At 31.9% G+C, this 23,784-nt stretch overlaps 2 protein-coding genes, 2 long non-coding RNA genes and 1 other non-coding gene across 8 annotated transcripts; 2 read left to right on the top strand and 3 right to left on the bottom strand.

Annotated features, from left to right (window-relative positions):
• Positions 1 to 3,601: 3,601 nt before the first annotated feature.
• LOC105764619 (mitochondrial outer membrane protein porin of 36 kDa) lies at positions 3,602 to 5,309 on the top strand. Its single transcript, XM_012583264.2, has 5 exons — positions 3,602 to 3,745; positions 3,840 to 3,926; positions 4,131 to 4,192; positions 4,326 to 4,552; positions 4,646 to 5,309. The coding sequence occupies exons 1-5, from the start codon at positions 3,703 to 3,705 to the stop codon at positions 4,950 to 4,952; spliced, it is 726 nt and encodes a 241-aa protein (XP_012438718.1). The 5' UTR covers positions 3,602 to 3,702; the 3' UTR covers positions 4,953 to 5,309.
• Positions 5,310 to 5,978: 669 nt separating this feature from the next.
• TRNAA-AGC (transfer RNA alanine (anticodon AGC)) lies at positions 5,979 to 6,051 on the bottom strand. The gene has a single exon. It is a non-coding gene; the product is annotated as a tRNA-Ala (tRNA).
• A 407-nt stretch (positions 6,052 to 6,458) lies between these two features.
• On the top strand, positions 6,459 to 12,136 carry LOC105764618 (uncharacterized). 4 transcript variants are annotated; one of them, XR_008191999.1, is made up of 5 exons: positions 6,459 to 6,598; positions 6,744 to 8,000; positions 8,098 to 8,872; positions 9,014 to 10,755; positions 11,354 to 12,136. It is a non-coding gene; the product is annotated as an uncharacterized LOC105764618 (long non-coding RNA). The 4 variants fall into 4 exon arrangements; XR_008191998.1 differs by lacking the exon at positions 11,354 to 12,136 and having other exon boundaries at positions 8,098 to 8,468; positions 8,766 to 8,872; positions 9,014 to 9,957; XR_001124676.2 differs by lacking the exon at positions 11,354 to 12,136 and having other exon boundaries at positions 9,014 to 9,159; positions 9,585 to 9,957.
• Positions 12,137 to 18,681: 6,545 nt separating this feature from the next.
• Positions 18,682 to 20,882, bottom strand: LOC105764615 (uncharacterized). The gene is made up of 3 exons (XR_001124671.2): positions 20,489 to 20,882; positions 19,621 to 19,842; positions 18,682 to 18,900 (listed from the first exon to the last, which is right to left on the bottom strand). It is a non-coding gene; the product is annotated as an uncharacterized LOC105764615 (long non-coding RNA).
• Positions 20,883 to 21,015: 133 nt separating this feature from the next.
• LOC128035518 (60S ribosomal protein L8-3-like) lies at positions 21,016 to 23,733 on the bottom strand. Its single transcript, XM_052625293.1, has 4 exons — positions 23,729 to 23,733; positions 22,171 to 22,518; positions 21,593 to 21,653; positions 21,016 to 21,165 (listed from the first exon to the last, which is right to left on the bottom strand). The coding sequence occupies exons 1-4, from the start codon at positions 23,731 to 23,733 to the stop codon at positions 21,016 to 21,018; spliced, it is 564 nt and encodes a 187-aa protein (XP_052481253.1).
• Positions 23,734 to 23,784: the final 51 nt, after the last annotated feature.

Here is a 23,784-nt window from a genome sequence, read left to right as displayed (position 1 = left end):
TAGGCCGAATATATATATTCACATATACTATCACATAATTCACATTAACATATAACATTATATCATCAATTCAACATTCAACTTACCTTATTTTTTTTATAACTTGGTATGAGTACGTACCTGAGTCTTTCTAGCTCAAATTTTCACCCGATTTTAACCTATTATTACCCGTTGAACCATTCAGAATTAAAAAGGATACTCAGATAATCGAACATCTCGTACAACGCCAACGTCCCAGACGTGGTCTTACATGTAATCACATATCGATGCCACTGTCTTAGATAATGTCTTACACATAAGTCACAAGTCGATGCCAACATCCCAGACGTGGTCTTACACGATAACACATAATGAAATCCTATGTCATGACATATGTATCCTAGCTATTCCTAAAGTTCGTACGAGACTTTCGGATGTTGTAACTTGATCGAATCAATCTCGTAAACATATTTCCCTAGCTTATAAACATTCGGCCAATACATATTTATATTCATAAAATTTAATTCAACATATAAAATTTACATATATTCAAAATTAACAACATTTATATGCTTATAGACTTACCTAGGATATTGACGGACAAAATAAAACAACTATTCGATTATTTTTGTTTTCCTTCGATCCAAATCCGTTTTCTTTGGTTCTTAATCTAAACATATTCAAATTTGGCTATTCAATAACATATTCCATTCAATTTAAATCACAAACACATAATTAGGGCATTTTGCACTTAAGCCCCTAAAATTTACATTTTCACAACTTAGTCCTTTTTTTCACAAAAAAAAATATACACATAATTTCACTATTTCATGCGTAGGCTGAATCTTCCTCATGCTCATACAAGTCCATGCATTTCATTTATTTCACATTTTAGTCCCTCAAAAATATTATTTTCACAATTTAACCCAAATTACTCAAGTTCATCAAAAATCCAAAGACAAAACATTGTAATCTATCACATATCTTTTATTTTCTATCATCAAATAACAGAAATTACAAACTATCATCAATAGCAAAACACGAAATCATCATCAAATTCAAAAATTAAAACATGGGCTTTGTAAATTTTATAGCAACGATCTTAAAAACGTAAAAACTATCAAAAACCGAGCTAAAATTCACTTACAAATTATTCATGCAAGTGCCGAACTCTTTAAAAACTCATGGCTTCTTTTCTTTACTTGTTTCGGTTGAGAATAGAAAAATATGAACATAAATTTTACCTTTGTTTTTTTATTTTTTTAAAAAAAATATAACTTGTTTATCAATTTACACATTTATCCTATAATGAAACATATAAAAATTGATTTTAACAACTCCAGTACCGTCCACTCAAAAATAGCTATGGTATATTTACCATGCAAGGACTCCCACTAATAAAACCAAAGTCAAATAAGTCATTACACTTATAGAACTCATAATTTTTTCTTTACGCGATTTAATCCTTTTCACCGAATTAACTATTTAAAAGGTAAAATTTCTTTGCGAAACTTTTACAGGTAATTCTATCATGCTGTAAAACTCATTAAAATAATAAAATAAATAGTTTAACTCGGTTAAGTGGTCCCGAAACTACCTGTTCTGACTAAGGTCTAAACCGGACTGTTACACCTCAAGTTCTCGAACTATTATTACTGTCAAATTTCAAGGCAATAATAATTTCGTATCTTGGGTCGCTTATGTTGAATTGTGGTTTAGAGGGAAATGATACAAGGATCATCTAGAAATTGATGTTAATGAAGTTAATGAAATTGGGTCCCTTCTGTTGAATTATGTAGTTTATCGTGGCATTTATTTAACCCAAAGCTACTTTCTTTGTTTCAGTCCTACAAAACTTCTTAGAAAGTTTGGACTAGGGCCAAAACTTTATACTTCAATAATATTAGGTAGATTTACAAAGTTATCTCAAATCTTATTAATCTGCAGCAAAATCAACAGGATATGGCCAATTACTTGGGCCAGGTTGAAACTTTGAAGGATGAGTTCAATGTTGTTATGTCTCTTACTAAAAATGTCGCTTACCAGGAGCAGCAATGGGATAAGTTTTCATGGTACTTCCTTCGATTAGGTTGTGAGCAGATTTAGCCTCGACCCAAGATCAGATTCTTACTAGCCCAACCATTCCAACTCTTGATGAGGTGACTGACTGATTATTTCACATCTCCTCAAACCAAGCCCAAGTTGAGGCATAATCCTCTATACTAACAGTACAAAAAACTGGCCACAAGGTGATAATCGAAGAGGAAACTGAAGTGGGTCTTAGCCTCCTTGCCATAATCGACCCTGGCTCATGTAGCCCAAGTTCAAGGAGATAGACTTCTTCCGCTTTCAACCACCCATGCACAAGGAACCAAATCTGTTTCATTGTTTGGATTAGGTTGTAATGAATATTTATAGGATCACGCGTTGGATCAACCAAGTAAATCTTTTGGCTAAGGTACTTTTGATCATAGTTTTGGTAACAAAATCTTTTTTTCTACCCTTACCTCTCATTTTACTTCCTCCTCTACAGTTACCTTAGATAATAGATCTCAAACCCTTGTTAAAGGTGTAGGAAAATTTTGGCCTATCTCTTCTATGCCTTTAATCTTAGTTTTATAAGCTCCAGTATGCCCTCATAACTTAATTGTTGCGTCATATTTTATTTCTATTATGTTTTTGCGCAATTGGAGTATCTCCCTACCCCTAATACCTACATCAGGATTTGTCGCCTTTATTTTCTTGGTGTTTCTTTTTAAATGGTTCAATTCGTCAAAATGAAATCACGTTCTTCTCTATACATTTTGAAAAAAAATGTTCGATTACTTCTATCTAGAGGTGATCATGGGCCAGGCCGGGCCTAAAAAATTTTAGCCTGCGTTCTAGGACGGGCCCGGCCCAAAATATGGGCCTGAAATTTTGTCTAGACCCGGTCCGGGAAAAAATTCTGAGCCCGGCCCATTTTTTTAATAAACACCAACAATTTATTTTAAAAATAAAAAAAAGTATTTGAAAAATATTTTAAAGTTAAAAAAATAAAAATATATATTTATTATATATTTGGCCCGGCCCAGGCCAAAAAAGTGATACCCAATGCCCCGCCCGTTTTCTAAACGGACCTCGTTTTTTTGCCCAAACCCATATTTCGAGCCTATATTTTTACCCAAACCCTCTCATATTTCGGGCGAACAGTCGGGACGGGCCGAGCCCTCCAACCCATGATCACCTCTACTTCTATCCTCATTTATTGTTGCTGCAATTGCATATTGACTCAAACAAAATCAAAATTTGAAAAAAAATTAAGCAAATGAACATAAAAAATGGCAATATCACTAATGCTGGTATTTTCAGTTCTTTTAAGAGTCTCTTTGAAAAAAAAAAAAAAAAAGACTGAAAAGAAACTAAAGAAGCAAATAATAGTCTCCTTCTCACTATATTAAATTAAGTAGTCACTAATTCACAAAAGTATAGGCAAATCCAAGATAAGAGACATCTGATTTAGGCTGGCATTTTCGATGGACCGTATTATTGGTTCCTGGAAATTTCGTTTCATACAGGAATCTTTTGTTTGTCACTACTTTTGAAGCTTCCTTTCTGGCTCATTCTTCTCATTCTCAATAAATTTTCCTGAAACAATATATATATATTTATATATATTAAAATTAAAACTGGTTAATAAACAAGCTGAAATCCGCTGTTTAAAAGCTTAAACAACAAATTATCATGAATCCTGGTTTATACTTTGCTATAGGCAGGAAAGCTAGAGGTTACTTTATAACATTGTTTAATACAGATTCAGAATTGTTTCCTTAAGCACTTGCTGTTCTTCATTCATGCTTACCATCTGAATGTTTTGTTAGATCTTCTGTACAAGGATTATGCTCAACCTCAACCACTACAGATTCGGTACCAAAGTTATGATTGGAGTTTTGATTTCTCATGCCAAAGTAATTTTTCTCCTCTTATTCTCTTTTTTGTTCCAAGTCTGTTTTACAGGAATCTGCTTTTGGCCATATTTATATATATTAATCAAGTTGCTTCTTGCACTATTGAGTTGAACTGAGTCTATCATATGCAGCAGAATTTCTTGTTTGTAGGAAATTCAGCTGATGATTTATTTCCTGGCTTACAAAGTTTTTATGGTTTTACAGTTGAAGAGGTTTTGCCTGGATTGAACACAGTTTTTAGAGTTGTTGTTCCAGATTCAAGCCAGGTACTTAATAATATGCTTTAAATTTGCTTGTCATCTGAAACTTGAACAATGTAATGCACAATAAATGTGGACAAGAATCTATTGTAAGTATGCACAGTGCTAATTCTTACAGCAATGGTGATTGCAATAACAGGCAGAACTGCAATACTTGCGTGATTATGTGGGGTTTAGTGCTGGAATAGGACTGAAGGCAAACTCTGCACATGGATTTGATCCGATTGCTAACATCTCGGGTGTAATAGGAAGCACTGTCGTCTCTCTTGGAGCAGACCTGGGGATCGACATAACAACAAGGACTCTAAACAAATTCAGTGCCGGTTTGAGCTTGAATAGTGCCTTCCTTATTGCTTCCATGACCCTGTGAGCTTTCAGTATATAAATTTAGAGAAGAAAATAGAACTGTTATTGTTAGAATAGAAGAAATAAAAAAACCTAGCATTTGTGACAATGCAGGAGTGATAGTTGTGACAGTGTAAAAGCATCGGTTTATCATCCACTGAACCCCCCAACAATGACTGCAATTGCAGCTGAGTTGAAGCATAGAATTTCCAGGGATGCAACCACCCTTACATTTGGAGCCCAGCATGCACTGTTGCCATATACATTGGTGAAGGCTCGTATGAATACTGATGGCAAAGTCAGTGCTGTTCTTCGGCAGGAAATTTGGCAAAGGTTCTATGTCTCCATTGCAGGGGAGCTCGATTTAAGGGACAACAATAGTATTCCTAGAATTGGACTTTCAATGGCTATCAAGCACTAGAAAGAATACCCAATTCATCATATTCAGTTGATTTGGTCGCCACAAAATCATAGTATTTACTGTTATGTATACAGGGTCCTTGTATCAGTGATAAATAATGATGTGAAAGATATCATATAATGCAGAAAAAGTTAAGTTAATGAAGGGTTCATCGGAAGTTAAGCCATGAAGCAGCTGCTAATGCTGTGGAAACAATTGCAGTGAAAACAAGTGTTGCATTTGCATGAGAAAAGACAAGATTGCAGCAAGAGGAACTCATGAACTAGACCGGGCAATTCTTGGTATTATTTTTGTGTCATAATCATATTGTATAAATTTTGATAACTTCATATGATCACATTTTGTTCCGCAGTATCATATTTTTTGTTATTTTTTAACAAATCATGTTCTTGGTCATGGATGACAACCACAACTACAAGAGCAAAGGCAGCAAGAACTAAACAGGCACACATCAAAACCCATTATTCCCTGTCTTAAGCAGAACCCAGTCACATAGTTGCAGAAAGGTAGCCTGGAGGAGTCCATCTCCATTACAATCTGAGAAGTCACATGGGGAGCAGCAGCAATTCCATTCATGTCAATCACATCATTTCATTTGCAGTAATCCCCTCCCCAGGGACATTAACAGAGAAGCTATCTCGCAAAAACTATGAAAATAGACTGTTGCTGATCAGCAATACCAGCCACTCTCGCATATATTTACATATTCAGCGATCACCATGTCAGTTGGTTTGATTTGCAAAATTTTCTCATTACCCTTGCAGCTGCCTGCAAGTAAACACACAATAACAAAATTATATATTTTGAGGCAACTGTTACAAGAATCATAAAATAAAATTAAAATGTGCTTGGAGCTGGCTCCAAGTAAGGCACCATAACAAAGTTATATTTTGAGGAAACTGTTACAAGAGTGATAAAATAAAAAACTATAGAATAAGGAATGAAATCCCATTTCTGAGCAAGGAAAGAGGGTTTGGGAATCGGGTCATGGAAGCAAGAAATCCAAAAAAAAAAATTAAAAAGATTTGGAGATGCGGGGTATCGATCCCCGTACCTCTCGCATGCTAAGCGAGCGCTCTACCATCTGAGCTACATCCCCTTTGTTACAGGGCTTCAATCAGATTTAACTAGAATAAAACTCTTTGCATCCAAAAGCAGGAGGACTAGTTCTGTTTGATTGTTATCTAGTCATTTAAGGCAAACCTTCTGAAAAGAGTGTGATGATTGGAAATTTGGAATTCCGAATGTTACTCCTTTTTTTTTTTGGTGAAAAATGTTGGTTATTCACCTTGCAATTTGCAGGTATGTTGTTTTATTTCTTCATTTGTTATTTGTTTTTTTTTTTTTGTGTCCGTATAAGGGTAGGCACATGCTAGCCTTAATGTTTCAATTAATGATGATGAACTGTTGAGTTGCCTAGAAACCAAGGAAAGATGACTTGTGATTAAGCACATGAGAATGCAGGACCACTACCAAATATATTGCTCTTATTTCAATGGAATATTTATTTCGTTCCAACATTTCCCAATTTCAGGTACTCAACATATTGTCGTCAGATCAATCAAACTGGGGATGGGCTGACATTGCCCTTTTCCTCCCTTGAAGAGTCCAGCTAACAAGCATATTCCTGCTCACTGTTCCATTACGTATTACACTTTTCATTTACTTTGATCTCAATCTGTTTATAAGTAAAAGTTGCATGCTATACTTTAAACACCCATACTCTCGTTAGTTGCTAATTTTGCTAATTTCGTGCCACTTAGACATCCCTTTTTTTTTATTTGGAGGCAGGCAAGTATTTCAAGATTAAGCTGTTTCTTGGATGGTGTTGCTCTTGAACATTCAGTAAGCAAGGTAAGTGTGATGATTTGTGCACTCTGCTAACTTTGCGGCCATTTCTTGACTCGTTTATTAGCTGATTCAAATGTAAGTGAAAAGGTATTAGACATTAATCATTCATATAAATGGGTTTACAGCTGATGAATTTGGTTGACCACAACTAGTAGATCTCTAGATATTTTAATCAGCTGTGCTTTCTGTTCTGTACTTGTAACGGTTTGCCCAGAAGAGATAATGGAGGAAATTTAGACTGCTAAGTATGCACATTAACCAGTAAAACCTCTCTAGGTGGTAGTGATTCAAATTGCTACCAGAAAGCCATGGCGTGTGTCGAAAGATGCTGGTAATATTGTTGACCGTTGAGATAAGCACTGAACTGAAATAGTATCCCATGGAAAGTGAAACCCAAGAGAGGGAAGTGGCCAAAGATCTCATGCTTTTCGGGGCCTCGGTGAAGAAGAAGTCCATCATGCCGGCTAAGGTGAAAAGATCAGCAGATCCCAGAAACAAGTACTGGAGAGCTATCCATAGGAATGTGATCGGTAGAGGCTCCGCAGAATTAAGTAGCCCCGACTCGATTGCTACCTTTTTCCTCTTCATTTCCACTACAGCTGCCACTGCCATTGCAATGATGGATAGAATCAGCCCTGTTCCTATTCTCTGGAGATGAGTGATTCCCATTTCAGTCTTGGTTACTTTCCTGGCAAATGGAACCACGACATGGTTATAGGTTGGTGCAATGAGCATCACGAAGATGACAGGGAAGACAGGTAGAGAAGCTGGTGGAACTTTTAAGGAACCAATCTTGGTGTTCATGGTGGCTGCTTGTTGGATAGAAAAGGTAGAGAGCTGAGCAAGGCAGCAGTTCAGCATTATAGTGCACATAAAAACTGGGATTATTTTTAGCACTACCTTCACCTCTTCTACTTGCTTTACTGTACACTGTAACATTGGGCTAACTGTTTTTTCAGTGACTGCTTTATTTAGGAACTCCAGGTCTTCTGTAAGAGTCTGACTTGGGACCTTCACCTTGGTAGCATTCCCTTCTTCACCGGTTTCAGTAGTGTAGGATGAGGGACTTGTCTTCATGCCCATGACTGCATTGCTTGGATTCTTAGACTTGCAATTGTTGCAAACTGCTGCAATTAAAACCTGTTGGGCATGAATGAGAAAGGGTCACTTAGTCAAGCTCTAGCTTTGCAACTTGCGGTGCTTTTGTACTCTTAAATTTAATTATTCGTTTGATTTTCTACCTTAAACATTGTGGTAATGGGACTTCCTGCTGGAATCTTTGTCCTGTAAATAGGAGAGCCAAGGAGAAAAACGGGGATAGAAGCCAGTATTGCAGCAGTAGCAACACCAAAACCCCATTGCCACCCTTTGTTGTCTTCAATCCATACCACAAATGTTACTGCAATTAAAGCTCCACAAGAGAGGGAGAAAACATAGTAATTGAAGAAGGATGATCTCTGCTTCCTCCCTTGTGGGGTGGTATCATCAAATTGCTCAGCTCCATGAGGGGGAAGTGAACCTTTTATTCCACCAACACCTAGTGCCACCAGATAAAGTCCAGTAAACAACATGGCTGCTTTCCGCCGATTGACTTTCTCGCATTGAATTTCAGTGCTTGCTGAAGCACAAATTGGTGATTTCAGTGAAGGTGTGTGAGCTTGCACTGTGAGTATCAATAACCCCTGTTTGATTATTAGAATTTGTTAAAAAAATCAGGCAGAAGCCAAGTAAAAAATATCTGCGGGAAAACAAACAAAAGCCCCTATTACTTATTACACATCTAAAAACAATGGCAAATGGAGTTTTAATGGGCATCATGTTCTTTTGGTCACACTACATTTACTTTATGAAGATTGGGGGAGCTTGTATGGCACATACACTTTTGCCCCCTTAATTGCATTAATAACACCCGCTTTTAATCAAGTTTTTACATGGTTGGACATGGACTGCATTTAATTGAAGTGGACTCAGATGGGGAATTAGACGTGGAATTTTTTTCTTCCACCAATAAAATTTCTCTAAAGGAAAAGCAGATTCATTTGTGGGACCAAGCCCAGTTGCCATGAAATGTAAGCCAAATTAACACTTTCAATCTTTGTATTTCCCCTGCCCCACCCCTTGTTTTCATAGATCATTATTGGCTAGGCTTGCTCTGTCTGTCTTGTGATGGAGTCATTGTTCTGAACCCATTGATAATGTGTCAATTGTAGGTAGGGACCTCATCAGGTGGGCCTAGGGTAGTAACATATCCCTTTGAAATGCTAATTGGGACATGCAGCATTGTTCACACATGCTTCTAGATGAATGGAGCATTAAATGTTTCGTCGTGCTTGAAATAACAAACAGATACTTTGTGGTGATTTCTGCTCTACACCCTTCCTACCAAAGAGACTTGAAATTTATGTTACCCGAATTTGGGTGTAAGTTTTGGATATGGCTAAGTGCCCAAAACAGATATGGTCAGGTTTTTTTAAGTTTTTACATGTATTGTGAGGATCTTTGAAAGTCATAACTCCATATATCAAACACAAGTGTTTGATGCTGAGTAACTCAACAAAAATGAAAAATCGGAGCAACATAGCTTGAAAAAGCCAATTAAGTGCTCTCTTGACCAACTTGTACCCCAGTTGATGGCAGCTTTTGTGCTGGTCGATTTTCATATTTCAATATTCGGCTAGTTTATTGTTGTCATCTAAGCTTCCAAAGAAAATGGGGAAAAAATTAACATAAAGTTGAAGAGTTTAAGTTTACTAAAGATTCTTACCATGAATTCTATTGCAGCACTTGTCAAATAGAGGCGATAGGTGGTGAAGAAAGCATCCGATAAAAAGCCACCAAGGACAGCAAGGAGGAAGGCTGTTCCCATGAAATTGGTAACAATATTTGCAGAACTTGATGGAGAGTAGTGCATGAACTTTGAAAGGTATAGCACAAGGTTGCTTGCATTAGCCAGGAAAGCTAGATTCTCCAGTATCTCCACCACTAGGATATAATTTAATTGCAATATCAATATAAGATAATATAACATATCGTAAAAATTTCTTTCATATTGTTGAATTTACTATATCTAAACTGCTCTTTGCTGCAACAACCAAGTTGCGTACTTTTGTAAGACCTTGGAATCAGATAAAAAACAATACAGATGATGGTGCTACTGACCTAAGACAAAGGAGGCTGCTAGCATGCCACCGTGTTGGTCTCTCATGGCAGGTTTATTCCTCCAATTTACATACCCTTCCCATTTGTTTAACTCTTGTCCTTCTTCCTGCAACAATGAACCAGCAACTGAATTAGAAACAAGTGGCAAAGCGTGAAGATAAAATAAGAAAAAGGAACAAGATGTTAAGATCACCATAGCAACGTTTATTGTTATTATTATATTTAGTGTTTTAAACTCAGGAGGGATATCTCTGGTAGAGAAGACTTTGATACAGAATTTCTTGAATAAAAGGTAGTAGAGATTTGAGTTATTTATATAGACAGAAAATATGTGGTCCAAGCCTTAGAGAAAGGTCTAGACCCTATGATAATGACTACTCATTTCCTCCTATATTGTCAGTGTAGGTTGTAGATTGAAGGGGAGGGGAAGCGAGAGAGAGAGAGAGAGAGGGATACTAGTGGAGGTGTATTCTTATCTAAGATCACTTGGTTATAGTGAATCATACAGGAAATGATGATAAAAATGAGAAGCATAATAGGTTAGGAATCAAGACCTGTTTGCACACTTGTTATGATGATTGAAAAATGCTGTTATGTTTTCTGTTTTAGATGGGCTCCGATTACCCCAGACGATATGCCTAACCATTATCATCAAAACAACACGAATAAGAAGATTATTTGAACTTCATGATGATGGTCATATTTATTATTTACGCAAAGGAGCTCATAAAGAGGAAAGAATTGCAAATATTAAGTCCAACGTTTACATGGAACCAACTGGATTAATTCTCAGGTTCTACTTAAACTTGTCTATACATGTGTAAGGAAATTATGATAGCGAACATGTGTAAGGAGATAATTTTCTAGCTGATATTAGCTGCAAATTGGAAATGAATGTGGTGTCAGATGATTGCCTGTCCAGACTGTGCAATACATAGATGCCCAAACGTATTTATTTTTATCAAGGATGAGTATCTGAGAATGAGATATAAAAATAAAAGAAACAAGTGGAGTAGATTAAATGAAGCTATAGTGTTATGATGTTGATGAGGGTAAAGTTAAGATCCTTGCTTTCTGTACATGCCCCACACCCACACTCACTCTTTCTGGTGGTAATGCCATTGGGACTTAAAGCTAATCTTAAGAGAGATAAGTGCCTTTTCTACTTCCACTATCTGTGTTTTATCCTCATAGATCCTATATTTTGACTTTCCTAACATAGATAAAGTGATGAACAGTTGAAATTTTTTCTTGTATAAAAAAGTTGTTCCAGATCACTTGGATCAGGCTGATTGAATTTCTAATCTGACAAAAAGAGCTAATCTCTTTGTCATGTCGTGTCACCGTCTAATACATGTGAATTTATTGTCCCTTTTTCATGTTGCTACTAGTGTTTTCAGCTTCAATTCTCACAAGTCAAGTCACTAGAAAGAAGGACATCTGAGGAGTGTGGTGTACTATTTGATTCCAATGGCATTACCTTCATCACCGGTTTCCTTTGTAGGCCACCTGAAAGTCCCTTTGCTCAGCCGATTATGTGGACGTGATAACGATGTACCTTTTCCAAATCTCCAAATTGGGTGGCTTATAGCCTTTTAGGATTGGGACCAGACTTCCTTCCATTTGCTTGCATGCATATATTGCCACCCATGCTTAGATGCTTTTCATGGGACACATCGCTGAAGCTTTCCGGCCATAACAAATAACTTGGAAGTTAGGTGTGGGTTTCCACAAGTTTTTGCCGTTGGCCTTGATATGTTAACCATTATAATGAAACAATGTAAGGTGAATTAGCATTTTAGGAAACAATTAAATAAAAGCCAATGAAATTAAAGGGTGACCACACGAGAATGAGATTGCATGTGCATTAAACTAGTATATTGAGCAGCATATCTTGTTGACCATAGCAGGAATGGGCATACTGTAGAGGTTGGACAATGTCACTATACGCCCAGCTCCTTTGCCTATTGATGAAGGAAGAGTCGTACCGGACGCAGGCCGATGTTCCCTCACATACCACCGCCCACTGATCCATGCCCCCCTTCTGCACCTCTTTAAAGATTTTATTCATTTTTTTAGCATAATAATTTTTTTAAATCATTTGTCATTTATTTAATTTTTCGTCTCTTTTAAGTCTTTAATTTGTATTCTTTTATCAAATTAACATTTTTTAACTTTGCTGACATAACATATACGTGAATTGCCACGTGAATGGCACTTTTTAAAATTTTAAAACTCAAAAAATATAAAATCAATTTTATATTTTATTATTTTAAAAATTAATTAAATGTTGATATATCATCTACGTGTATGTCATGTCAAGAAATTAACAATCGTTAACTTTTATCCATTTTAGGGTGATTTGACAAAAAATATATAAGTTCAAAACTAAAAAAGGAAAAACATTAATATTTTTAAGCATTGATTAATAATATATTTGGATGACATATAATCCTAACATTAAGCCAATAAATAATTATTTTAAAAGCTGATCTTGATTCTGCCTTTCACTTCACTTTTCTTTAGATTCTGATTCTATTAAATGTTTCATCTCCTCAATCTTGGTACACTTAAACTGAGGTTTTGGATAACCAATACCACTATACTTATTTCCTCTCAAATATGTTTTAATGTTGTAGTTGACTTTGATTCCATGTAGTAGTGTTTTTTTATTGTTTGTAATAATTTGATTTGATTTTCGGTTTTTTATTATAACTTTTTATTATTCGATTAAGTTTTAAAGTATTTTTTATAAATATTTTTAAAAATTTCAATCAGATAAAAAGATTAAAACATGTTAGGGCTCTTTGTACTCTTTTCAAAATTAAATTTTAATTTATGTACTTTAATTTTGAGACATTGAATCACTATATTTTTTATTTAAAATTTTGGTCCCTCCATCTAATTTTGCTGTTAAATTTAATGGTATTAAAGGTAAAATAATTTTTAGCCCTCAACGATTATAGTTTTTATCAATTTGATCATTACGTATAAATATTTTTAAAATTTATTTTTCATAATTTAATAAAAACATAATATACATATAATTGTTAAAAATAAAATTATAATTTTAAATATATATATATTAAAAGTTCTTTAAAATTCAAAATAAAAATAAAAATAATTTTAATTTAATTTTAAAATATAAACAAAATTTTTAAAATTAATATTATCTAAATCAGACTTTAATCAAATTGAAAACCAATTAAAATATTTTTAGATAAAAAAATCAATCCCATTCGAAAACGCAACAATTACATATTAAATTCACAGTCAACATCCTTTGCAAAGGCAAGTCAGGTACACATAAAGTATACTTTGGTTTCCTATGTTAAAATTATAAATAAATAAATAAAAACCCTTATGAAACATAATGTGGGAATTGAAAAAAACTGCTCAAACAAAGGACATTCATTGAGGCTAACATGATTGTAAGATCCAACAAAGGATGAAACCTAAAAAGACCACAAAGGCAAAGGCAAAGTCAAAGGTTTAAGCTTTTATTTGAATTCCATCAGGTTGATCTTGAATTTAGGATTTTACTCTAATTGACTGGGTTGAAGATTAATTCATTTTATACACAACTCCAAATAATAAATACATAAATCTCATAAAAGTCATTATAACATCCACAACATTCAAGATGCATGCATGTATCATAACAATTTATCATTTTAATCATCATTACACTTTATGAAAATTTACAAGTTAATATCACCACTTTAATTTGCGATTCAATGATAATGTTTAACAATGTTACTCAATTGGACTCACTTACTAATCTTTGTAAAGTATAAAGATCAATTTCGACAAAATTAAAGTAAAAAGTTTTAACTTCTCAATTTTCATAAAGTAACGATAAATTTATATTTTTTTAATAACTGTTCGCATGCTTTATACTTAAACCTATTTTAAACATGTTTTTATTACATTATCATTATGACGTTTGAATCCAAATATTCACTAATCTTAATCTTAGTGGTATTGTTCTTAATTATTTTAATTTTATTAAAACCAATTTCACAGCTTATTGAACATGACACAATTATGTAATATAAAAAAGAAAGAAAAAAACTAAGAAAAAACATGACATAAATATGTAAATATATCAAAATCTATATAACACAAATTATTAACAAATAAAAAATTATATAAAATGTGAAATAATTTAAACATAATTATAACATTAAAAAAAGTACAAATATGACATAGAATATATGAACTGATAGCAGTGACAACTAAGCCATAAGTCTGGTACATGTTTGCCCAACATGATAAAAAGAGGGAAGGAGATATGGCAATAGTTGCGTTGTGGCCACATATGGTGGGATGCATGTTTCAACGTTTTTGCCATGCGCGCGCCACTTCTTTATATTATGTACATCTAGTAACTAATTAGGGTTATTAGGGGAGTAGTAATAGAATTTGATTTGGACAATTCTCTTTAAATATAATGCGTGCATGTATGATATAAATATGTGTGCGTAAATACTAATCATTTAATTATATATTATCAAAAGAAAAATGTCTCTCTATTTATGTTATAACTCTTCTATATATTTTCCAGATCAAAAAAAAAAAAAAACTCTTCTATGTATTTTATATATAACACCTGTATAATTTCGATTTTAAATTTTACGAGTAATGTGATGAAAAATGTTCTATAGAGTATAGTAAAATATTTAAAAAGTAAATAAAAGAAATGTGACACATGACAATTTTTTAACTATGCTTGTAGAGTTAAAAAAGTACACTGTGCCGATTGAGTCTTAACTCGATTGGTATAGACATTATTGCTAATACAGGAGGACATGAGTTTAAGTGTGCTAAAATGGCTATAGATAATTCTAGGTATTGTATCAAGAAGAGCAAATATGATAGAACCTATAATGAGATTGTTAAAAAAAAGTACACTATGAATGTATCAAATATCACCCTTAATAATTTACCAAAATAAATAAAATATATTTATAAAAATTATATAAAAATCAATGAGCTTTTAATGAAATAACAAGTTAATCTTTGGCAAATTCGGTATCTTAACTTCTTAATTTAATTTGGGCTTAAATGATTTTGTTATAAATATATAAAAGTAAAATAATAATAATTTCATAGTAATATTTGTTAGTTTTAAAAAATATTTTTAAAATTTTATTTTAATTAAATTGAAATTCGATAAACTCACAACGCCTAAAAATAGTATAATATATAAATAACAAATATAGGTAAATAATAAATTTACATCTATGTAAAAATTATGTAATTAAAACTATATTTATATATAAATATAAAAAACAATTCTAATGGAAATGACAAAGTTAATCTTCGAAGACTTTGGTATTTGAAGTTGAAGCCCTAGGTTCTTGATTTAATTTGATTTAAATTTTTTATGAATTTTATATAAATATATAAAATTTCATAAAATATTTATTGTATTTTTAAAAATATATTTTTAATTGAACTGTTAAAATTTATGTTATACAAAATCGACAATAAAATATTTTTATATTCAGCTTATATTTTGACTACTTACTATGTATAATCATATTTTTCGTTACTAGTCATCCATCTTTCGGAAGATGTTTTCTCAAACCCTAAAAGATTGAGTTGATTGTCATGTTTTCTTTCCCTAGGAAGATAATATACCGATACATGTGCCTTTAAACTTTACATTCAATCAAATCTAGCAATAATAATACTAGATTTTTACCGAAAAATGAATGTAATAATTTTAAATAGTCCAAGATAATTTTGATTGAAATAGTAAAATTGATATTAAATTATTCATTTTGGATTTGAATCTCATCCTATGCAAATATTTTTAGATTTTCTATTAAAAGATATTATTTTATAAAATAAAGAGCTTTTGGTAATTTTAGGATTAAAATCTTACGATTAAAACTCCGTTTGTTTAATTGAAAGTGGATTTCGAACAATATTTTCTGTATTTTCCTGTGTTTGTTTCATGAAAAACAGCTTGGTCAACGGAAAATAAGTCATTTATCATCTTTTAGAAAAAACTCTTTTTTTGGTGAGTTTATTTTTATATAAAAATTAATTTAAGTCAAGTTTAATATTATTATATTATTAATAAATTTTTATTTTATTCTAAAAAATAAAATTAATAAAATATTAATATAAAATATTATAATTTCTAATATTATTAAACATATATATTTAATAATTTATTATTTTAATAATTTATTTAATATTTCAATTTTATTTTAATAATAAATTTTAAAATAATAATTTTAAATAATATTCTTCATATATAATTGAAAAATATTCAATATTAATATTTTAATAATAAATATTTATTATATATATGAGAATACATATTAAGACGTTAAATGAAGCTAACTATTATTTAAACAAATACTCATATATATAATTAAAATATTCATATTTTTAATAATAAATATTTATAACAAATATATTTATGTTGTGTTTGCTTTACAAATAACAATGTAAAATATAAAATAAACTCAATTAAAAAATAGAAGGATGAAAAATCTCAAATTATGTTTGTTTCATTGAACATAGCTTTTATGAAATATTTTCGTGAAATCTACCGAACAAAAGAAAATATTAAATTTTCCGAAAAACAAGTCTTTTTTTTTAAATCATTTTCCTAAAGCCATTTTTAGTGAAAACGAATCTAAATTAAGACCTAGTTGATGGTTGATATATACAATATGTATAAAATTAAAATAGAATAAATTAGTTTAAATTGTGAGTAAAAATAAATTTAAATATGTAAATAAATGCGATTAAAAATATTAAATGCACTCCAATTGATTTCTAGCTCGTATTGTCATTTTCCTATAGCACACTAAAATGTTATCATGTTAGGTGGCATTATTTAACATGTTATAAAAATGTCAAAATGTTATCATGATGATGAAAGAAAAATTCAACATTAAAAATATAATTATAAAATATTCATTTAAAATTGAATGGCAAGTGGAGTGATAACTTAAAAAACCATCATCAATTTTAAATTAGTGTCAAGTTAATTTGTAATGTCAATTCATCAGTAAACATTTCAAACTTGGGTAAATGGTAATAAGATTTTTCATAATTTTTATATAATTCTTATTATTATCGATAAATCGTCTCAAACCCTTACTATTTTTTATACAATTGTTATTATTATCAATAAATCTTCTTAAAACTTTTAAATAAGAGAATAATAAGTATATGAACGAACTTGAACTCATATCATCATTATTCTTGCAATAAACAACAATACCAAACATCAAAATATTTTTATTTTAAAATACATAAGTAGATATTTTTTAGAAAAATAAAATAGATTATTTAAAATTTTCTATCCAAATATGTTACGAATTCACCAGAAAGTTTTTTCGCAATAATATCAAATAAACAAAAATTTCCAGATCGCATTTTTTCAGCATTATTTTTTTAACTCAATTATTTTTCTGTAGATATATACAAAAAAAAAAAAGATATTTTGGATTCCAAACCTAGAATAGACAAGGCAGTGTTTACATCCAAAATCTTCTAGTCGAAAGAAGAGGACCATTTATCATTTCCTTGTGTCAAATGATTGGTACAGAAATTTCTAGCGCAGGTGGGAAATGTCTAAAGAAACGATCTAAATTTTTTGAACTTACAACCATGCGACCTACTTGGCTGTGGGCTCCAAATGGTCGAAGAGCCTACTTGATCAGACCCGGGACGATGCCATAAGGGGCTGACCTTACCAATGCCCCAAGAGTTTTAGATTCTGAGTAAAAGACTATGGGCCATAGTTGCGGCCTTGAATGGTGTCCGAACTTACTCACATGAACTCCATTCTTTGTTCATACATGTATCTTCATCTGATTTGCATCGTCTTTGTTGGGGTTAATAAAGGTATGTATTTAGTCGAGATCGATTCAGTTTACATATAAAATCAAGTAAATTGACAATTTTGTACGGCTAGATCGACAAACAAAATAATCAAACTCAACATTTTGTTCCATTAGGTTGATTTTAGCAGTTTTTGACTCTTTTTTTTTTTGTTAATTTAAAAGATTACCATTGTAATTATCAATTTTTATGAGCTAACATTGACATGGTGTGTAAATACTACAGACAAATTAAGTCTTATGAATCGAAGTTGGATAATTTTTTTATTAAATATTTGGCTTGAAAAGTAATGATCACTACAGCAAAATAAATTTTTAACGGCGTTTTTTTAGGCTTTTAGCGGCATTTTTAAGCGCCACTAAAAGTATTAGCAGCGCTGGGCAAAAAGTGCCGCTATAGATAACGTCGCTAATTTTAGCGGCACTTCTACCACAAACGTAGCTAAAGACCATGACTTTTAACCGCGTTTATAAAAAAAAACCGCTAAAGATCATGACATTTGGTGATGCTTCTACCACAAGCGCCAATATAAAGATGACTTTTAGCGGCGCTTTTTTACAAACACCGCTAAAAACATGACTTTTTAAAAATATTTTAACTAAATAATATTTATTTCTATAATAAATATTATATTATGTTTTATTTTTTATATTTAAACTTTAAACTATATACTTTTAAGGATAAAAAATTAATTAATTAATTAAATTAAAATTTCTATTAAAATTTTAACTTTAAAGCTAAATATAAAAATTAATGAATTTAAATTTAGAATTAAAAAATTATGTTTAAATAAATGAGCAATCTACCTCACAGCTCATCTGATCTATATTAACTCGGCCAAATATAAAAGAACTTACAAAACACGTAATAATTAACAATCATAGTTAAAGAAGCTAGTACATAAGGTAGCTACAAAACCCTATTTCAATAACACCAAATTCAAGTTCCGACTAAGATAAACGACCATGGAATGGAAAATTAAATAACACTCCCACTTGAAGAAGTGCTAAGCCTTGGCTTTTCCAGCTTGAAGAGATTGAATCCTCTACAACACCTTCAATATCTAAAGGATGCAAAACCAAATGATCAGATAAACCAACAAACTTGGTAAACAACAGAGATGTTAAAAATAAAAATTATATATAGCCATTAAGGCTAAAAAATATATATATAACAAACAATGATGTGCAGCTTTAGTAGTAGGTTGAAACATACTAACAAACAATCTCAATCATAGCTCTTCCATGTGTCACAAATAGGCATTCTTTCTAATGATTGTCTAAACTATTCAATTTTTTAACAAGGAACAATAGTATTAATTTGCAAAGCAGAATTGAGATTGATTACATAAATCAATAAAAATAGAAAACAATCATAAATCTGGCTGATAACCAAATTATAGCAATTGTATGAAGACTAAATTAAGCATAAGCAGTGCCAAGCTAACCAAAATAGATCGAACACTTCAAAACAAAGAAGGATATGTTATTCCTGAAATTCCTACAAAAAGAGATTTTGCCTGGACTATATGCTTCTATGCCACCTTAACTGGAAACTATTTCACAGGATTGATTGCCAAATACTCAAGCATGCACTTAGACATCAAGTTTTGAACCAAAAAAATTGGAGCCAAGGGAATAGGAACAATAAATCTTCTCATTATCAGCATATGGTGATTTAGTTATGTTGCTGCTTAGTATAAAAGTTTTACATTTAAAAAGAAAAAAATGGTTTCTTAATTAAAAAAATCTTATTAAAGACAAAATAAAGATAAAAAGCTTACCAGAATTAGTTTTTAAATTAGTTGTCTTATCACGATAGCGTCTGTTAGTGTGGCTTCGGCTGCCATTTGTAACAGTACTCCTAGTTTCTTCAACTCCAGAAGATTCAAACTCCTCATCCACATCAACAGATGCCGTAATGCAGGTGATTTTTTCTTTTGGAACCTTGAATCCATCATCAACTTTAGGATTTCCTTGCTTCTCTCTAGCACCAACGTCCAAACCTAATCACTTAAAAAAATTCAATCAACAAACAGAAGGCGAATTGGAAGCAGAAATACCTAAAAGAAACATTCAACTGCAAGTTGTAATGGTATCCATAGGAAGAAGAAAACAGTAAGGTGTTAAGATAATTTAAAATCTAAAAGTATGTATATCACAACAGAAATAGCTTCCCAGTAATTCAAACCCCAAGAAAACTTAATTCCTTCAGAACAAAATAGTTGAGAAAATAATTAATATCCTAACCACTCCCAAAACTACCAAACTGTAATAGACAAATAGAAAATTAGTGAAGGCCCTAACATCATAGATTACAGCAAAGAGACCAGACAAACAATAATGGTTAAAAATATTTATAAAATACAATTTACAGGGTATTTTCAGTTTCGTTAACTCCTCTCAAACAAAAACGAGACATGAAGCAGGAAAAACCAAATAATTGATTTTTCTTGAAAGTTAACATCACAAAAAAATCAATTCTTGAAAGTTAACATTGCAAACAGGTGCACCATTGTAAGAGGATCATCCAAATCTCTAAGTGCATCAATAAATGTTGGATACCCAAAATACCAAACACATTTAGATACTACAGAATTCATACAACTAGCAACGAGAGGAAATAAAACATACAAAGATTGTTTCACAAACCTATCACGGATGACCATATCAAGTCTGTAAGAAGGTGCAAGAGATAGGTTCTAGTCGATGAAAGATATCACAAGGTTCTAGTTGATGAAAGATTGTTCTGCTTCTGCTTCACTACTGACATGAAAAATAAGTCTACAGGCCCATTAACAATGCCACTCCCCATTGAACAAATCTAACCTTCAGCATTTTGCATTAAGTACCAGCTCATACAAGTCTCAGAAGCTCTCTTCATCTTCGGGCCAAAGCTTACTCCGTTTTAGAAAACAAATTCATCATTCAAAAAACCGCTAAGAAATTTTAAATAGATTACATCAACATATATTGAGCATAGCAACCTTCTAAAGAGAAAATCAAACAAATAAACTAAACGAACATAGAAAAATTGATGCTTCAAACCAAAACACCAGAATTTACTTTACCTCCATCCCATGGGGTGTCATCAGGTCTGCAAATCCATCAACTAAAGACATTAGCACAGTTTAATAGAACTTTAATTTAAAAAGCAAGTACATAAAGATTCTCTAGTCTTATTTCATAATATACCCAAATATAACAGCATTCCAAAGCATAATGTTGTTATCTTGAGGTGCACCACTAATTCCTGCAGGAGGATCTTGCTGCAACCTCTTAAAATCCCTCATCAATCTCTTCCTTGCAGGAGTTGACATCTTCACCTCCTATAAATTTAAAGGATGCCAATCCAAATCAATACAAAGATGCACAGAATAAATGATAAAAAAGGCCACAGTTCTTTAGCATAAACAGCAAACAAATTAGATGAAAATAGAACTTCTACAACTAAACCGAGTTTAGAACATCAGTTCTATAGCTTCACATGTTGATTGACATTCAAATCTCAATATTTACTTTGAGGTGCATGCAAAGACCCGCCAAGTCACGAGCTACACAACAAGAAGAGACTGTTTTCAATCTCAAAAGCTCTAGTTAACATTGCAAGGTTCGAATTAAACTCTTCCAACTAGGAATCTCAAGCTCTAATCGCTGGGAAACATCAATTCGCACACCAATCATAAACGTTGATATTTTTATTTGCTTACAGATTACGCAATAGTGAAAAAAAATCATACGGGGCATAAAGCACACTATTGCTTTTAAATTCTGCTCTGGACACTGATACAGCAAATCACAACCATTAAATATGAAACTAAGCATAGAAAATCCCAGAGAATCTAAGCATAAAAAGTTAAAATTGCCATGGAAATAAGCTAAAAACACAAATCTAATTAACACCCAAGAGAAATCAATCCTAACCCAAGATCCGTAACCATGACAACGATAAAAAGCTTCAACATATCTTCGCAATCAAACAATAATTTTCCTTTGAAATGTAATTACTAGACACAATAAGAAGCAGAACAGTATTAGGATGTCCAAATTTATTTTGATACAATAATTCAGTTTGAAGATTATTAAAACCAACTGTTTTGATGTTTATCGAAAAGGTTAAAAAGAACAAAATCATGTGACAATGATGCAGTGATGCAGAAATAAATAGACAATGCATTAATTCATTCATTCATGACAAAAATTATGTCAGATTTTTCCTTTTAAGCCTCAATAATTTATACTTGAACCCAAACTTTGTATAAACATGGCATATAATTAAAGCAAATAAATCTAAATCAAAATTAAAATTAAAACAAGAGTATGAAATTAGAGACCTGGTAGTGTCGTTATCAGGGTTGCGACTAATAACAATGGCATAATCACCAGAAGCCCTAACGAAAACCTCACGATCACCAACGTGGTGTTCGACGTTGCAAACGATAGCCCCTTCGGGGATAGATCTAAGAGGCAACACGTTTTCGACCATAAGGTTGGCCTTCTTACCACAGTACACGAACTGTCCGGTGTACATACCCTCAGCGGCGACGAACAGTTCCTTCTGCTTCTTGTAACGGAATGGGTGACGGAACACGGCGCGAGCTAAGGGCGCACCGCGGCCTGGGTCGTGGATAACATCGGTGACGACGCCTTTGAGGTAGTCGTTTCGTTCACCGAAGTCAAGGCTGGGAAAATGGACGGGACCAACGGAGATGCAGAGGGCTGTCGATTTGGGGAAATTGGGGGCAAAAAATAAAGGGAATCAGGGTAACGGAGAAATGGTTTGGGAAAAATAAAATGGGGAAAAAAGAAAAAGATTTCAGGTGGGATTTCATTTGAAATTTTAGGAAAAGGAAGGGGAAAAAAAGAGGGATTTTATTTGAAATTTTGGGATAAAAAAATATAATTACAAAACGACGCCGTTTTGCAAAATAAAAATTCATGGCGTTTGTAAAGATATGCTACTATTGCTCGACTTTTAGTGGTGCTTGAACCAAAAATGCCAATATTGTTCAACTTTTTGCGGCATTTGTAACAAAAACGCCGCTAATGCTCGATTTTTTACAATTTTATATTAAATTATTGTATATTTCATATAAATTTTAAATAAATAATTTTTTAAAATTTTAAGTAATATTTAAAAGAATTAGATAAAATTATAATTTTTAGTTTTTGTGTTTCATTTTTATTTTTGTATTTTATTTTTATTTGTTATAATTTAGTCCTATCCAAAATAGATAGTTACCTATCAATATCAATCATATTTTTTTATTTATTTATCAATGTTTTTTAAAAATCTAATATTTAAATATATCAAATGGTTTAGATTAAATATTTTAAATATAAAAGCATTAATTGATTGTATAAAATTTCATCATTTAACAAATCTCAAGTAAACCTTAAATCCTAAACCATTTAATATATATAAAGTTTATCGATTATCTCTTAAATAATTTAAACTATAATCATAATTTTAATATATTAAAATTAATATTATCTCTTTCACAATTATATAAGAAATTATTTAATATATAAATTAAAAATACTAATTAATCTAAACCCTAAACCCTTATCCCCTAAACCATAAACCATAAAACATAGCCCCTAAACCCTAAACCCCTAAACCTAAAATCCTAACCCTTAAACAATAAATCATAAACCATAATCCATAAACCTTAAAATAGTAACTCTTAAACCTTAAACCCTACACCATATACCCTAAACCTTAAACCTTAAACTATAATTATAATTAATTCAATATTTTAAAATTAATACTATCTCTTTTACAATTATATAAGAACATATTTAAAATATAAATTAAAAAACTAATTAATCTAAACCCAAAACCCTAACCCGACCCCTGAATCCCTAAACCTTAAATCCCTAAATATTAACCCCATAACGTCTAACTCCTAACCCCTAAACCTTAAATCCCAACCTTTGAACCATAA

Source organism: Gossypium raimondii, chromosome 12 (genome assembly GCF_025698545.1).
Source record: "Gossypium raimondii isolate GPD5lz chromosome 12, ASM2569854v1, whole genome shotgun sequence".
In the NCBI taxonomy this organism is placed as follows: Eukaryota; Viridiplantae; Streptophyta; class Magnoliopsida; order Malvales; family Malvaceae; genus Gossypium; species Gossypium raimondii.
Note: the sequence above shows the minus strand (reverse complement) of the source record. Positions and strands in the feature narration are given on the sequence as shown.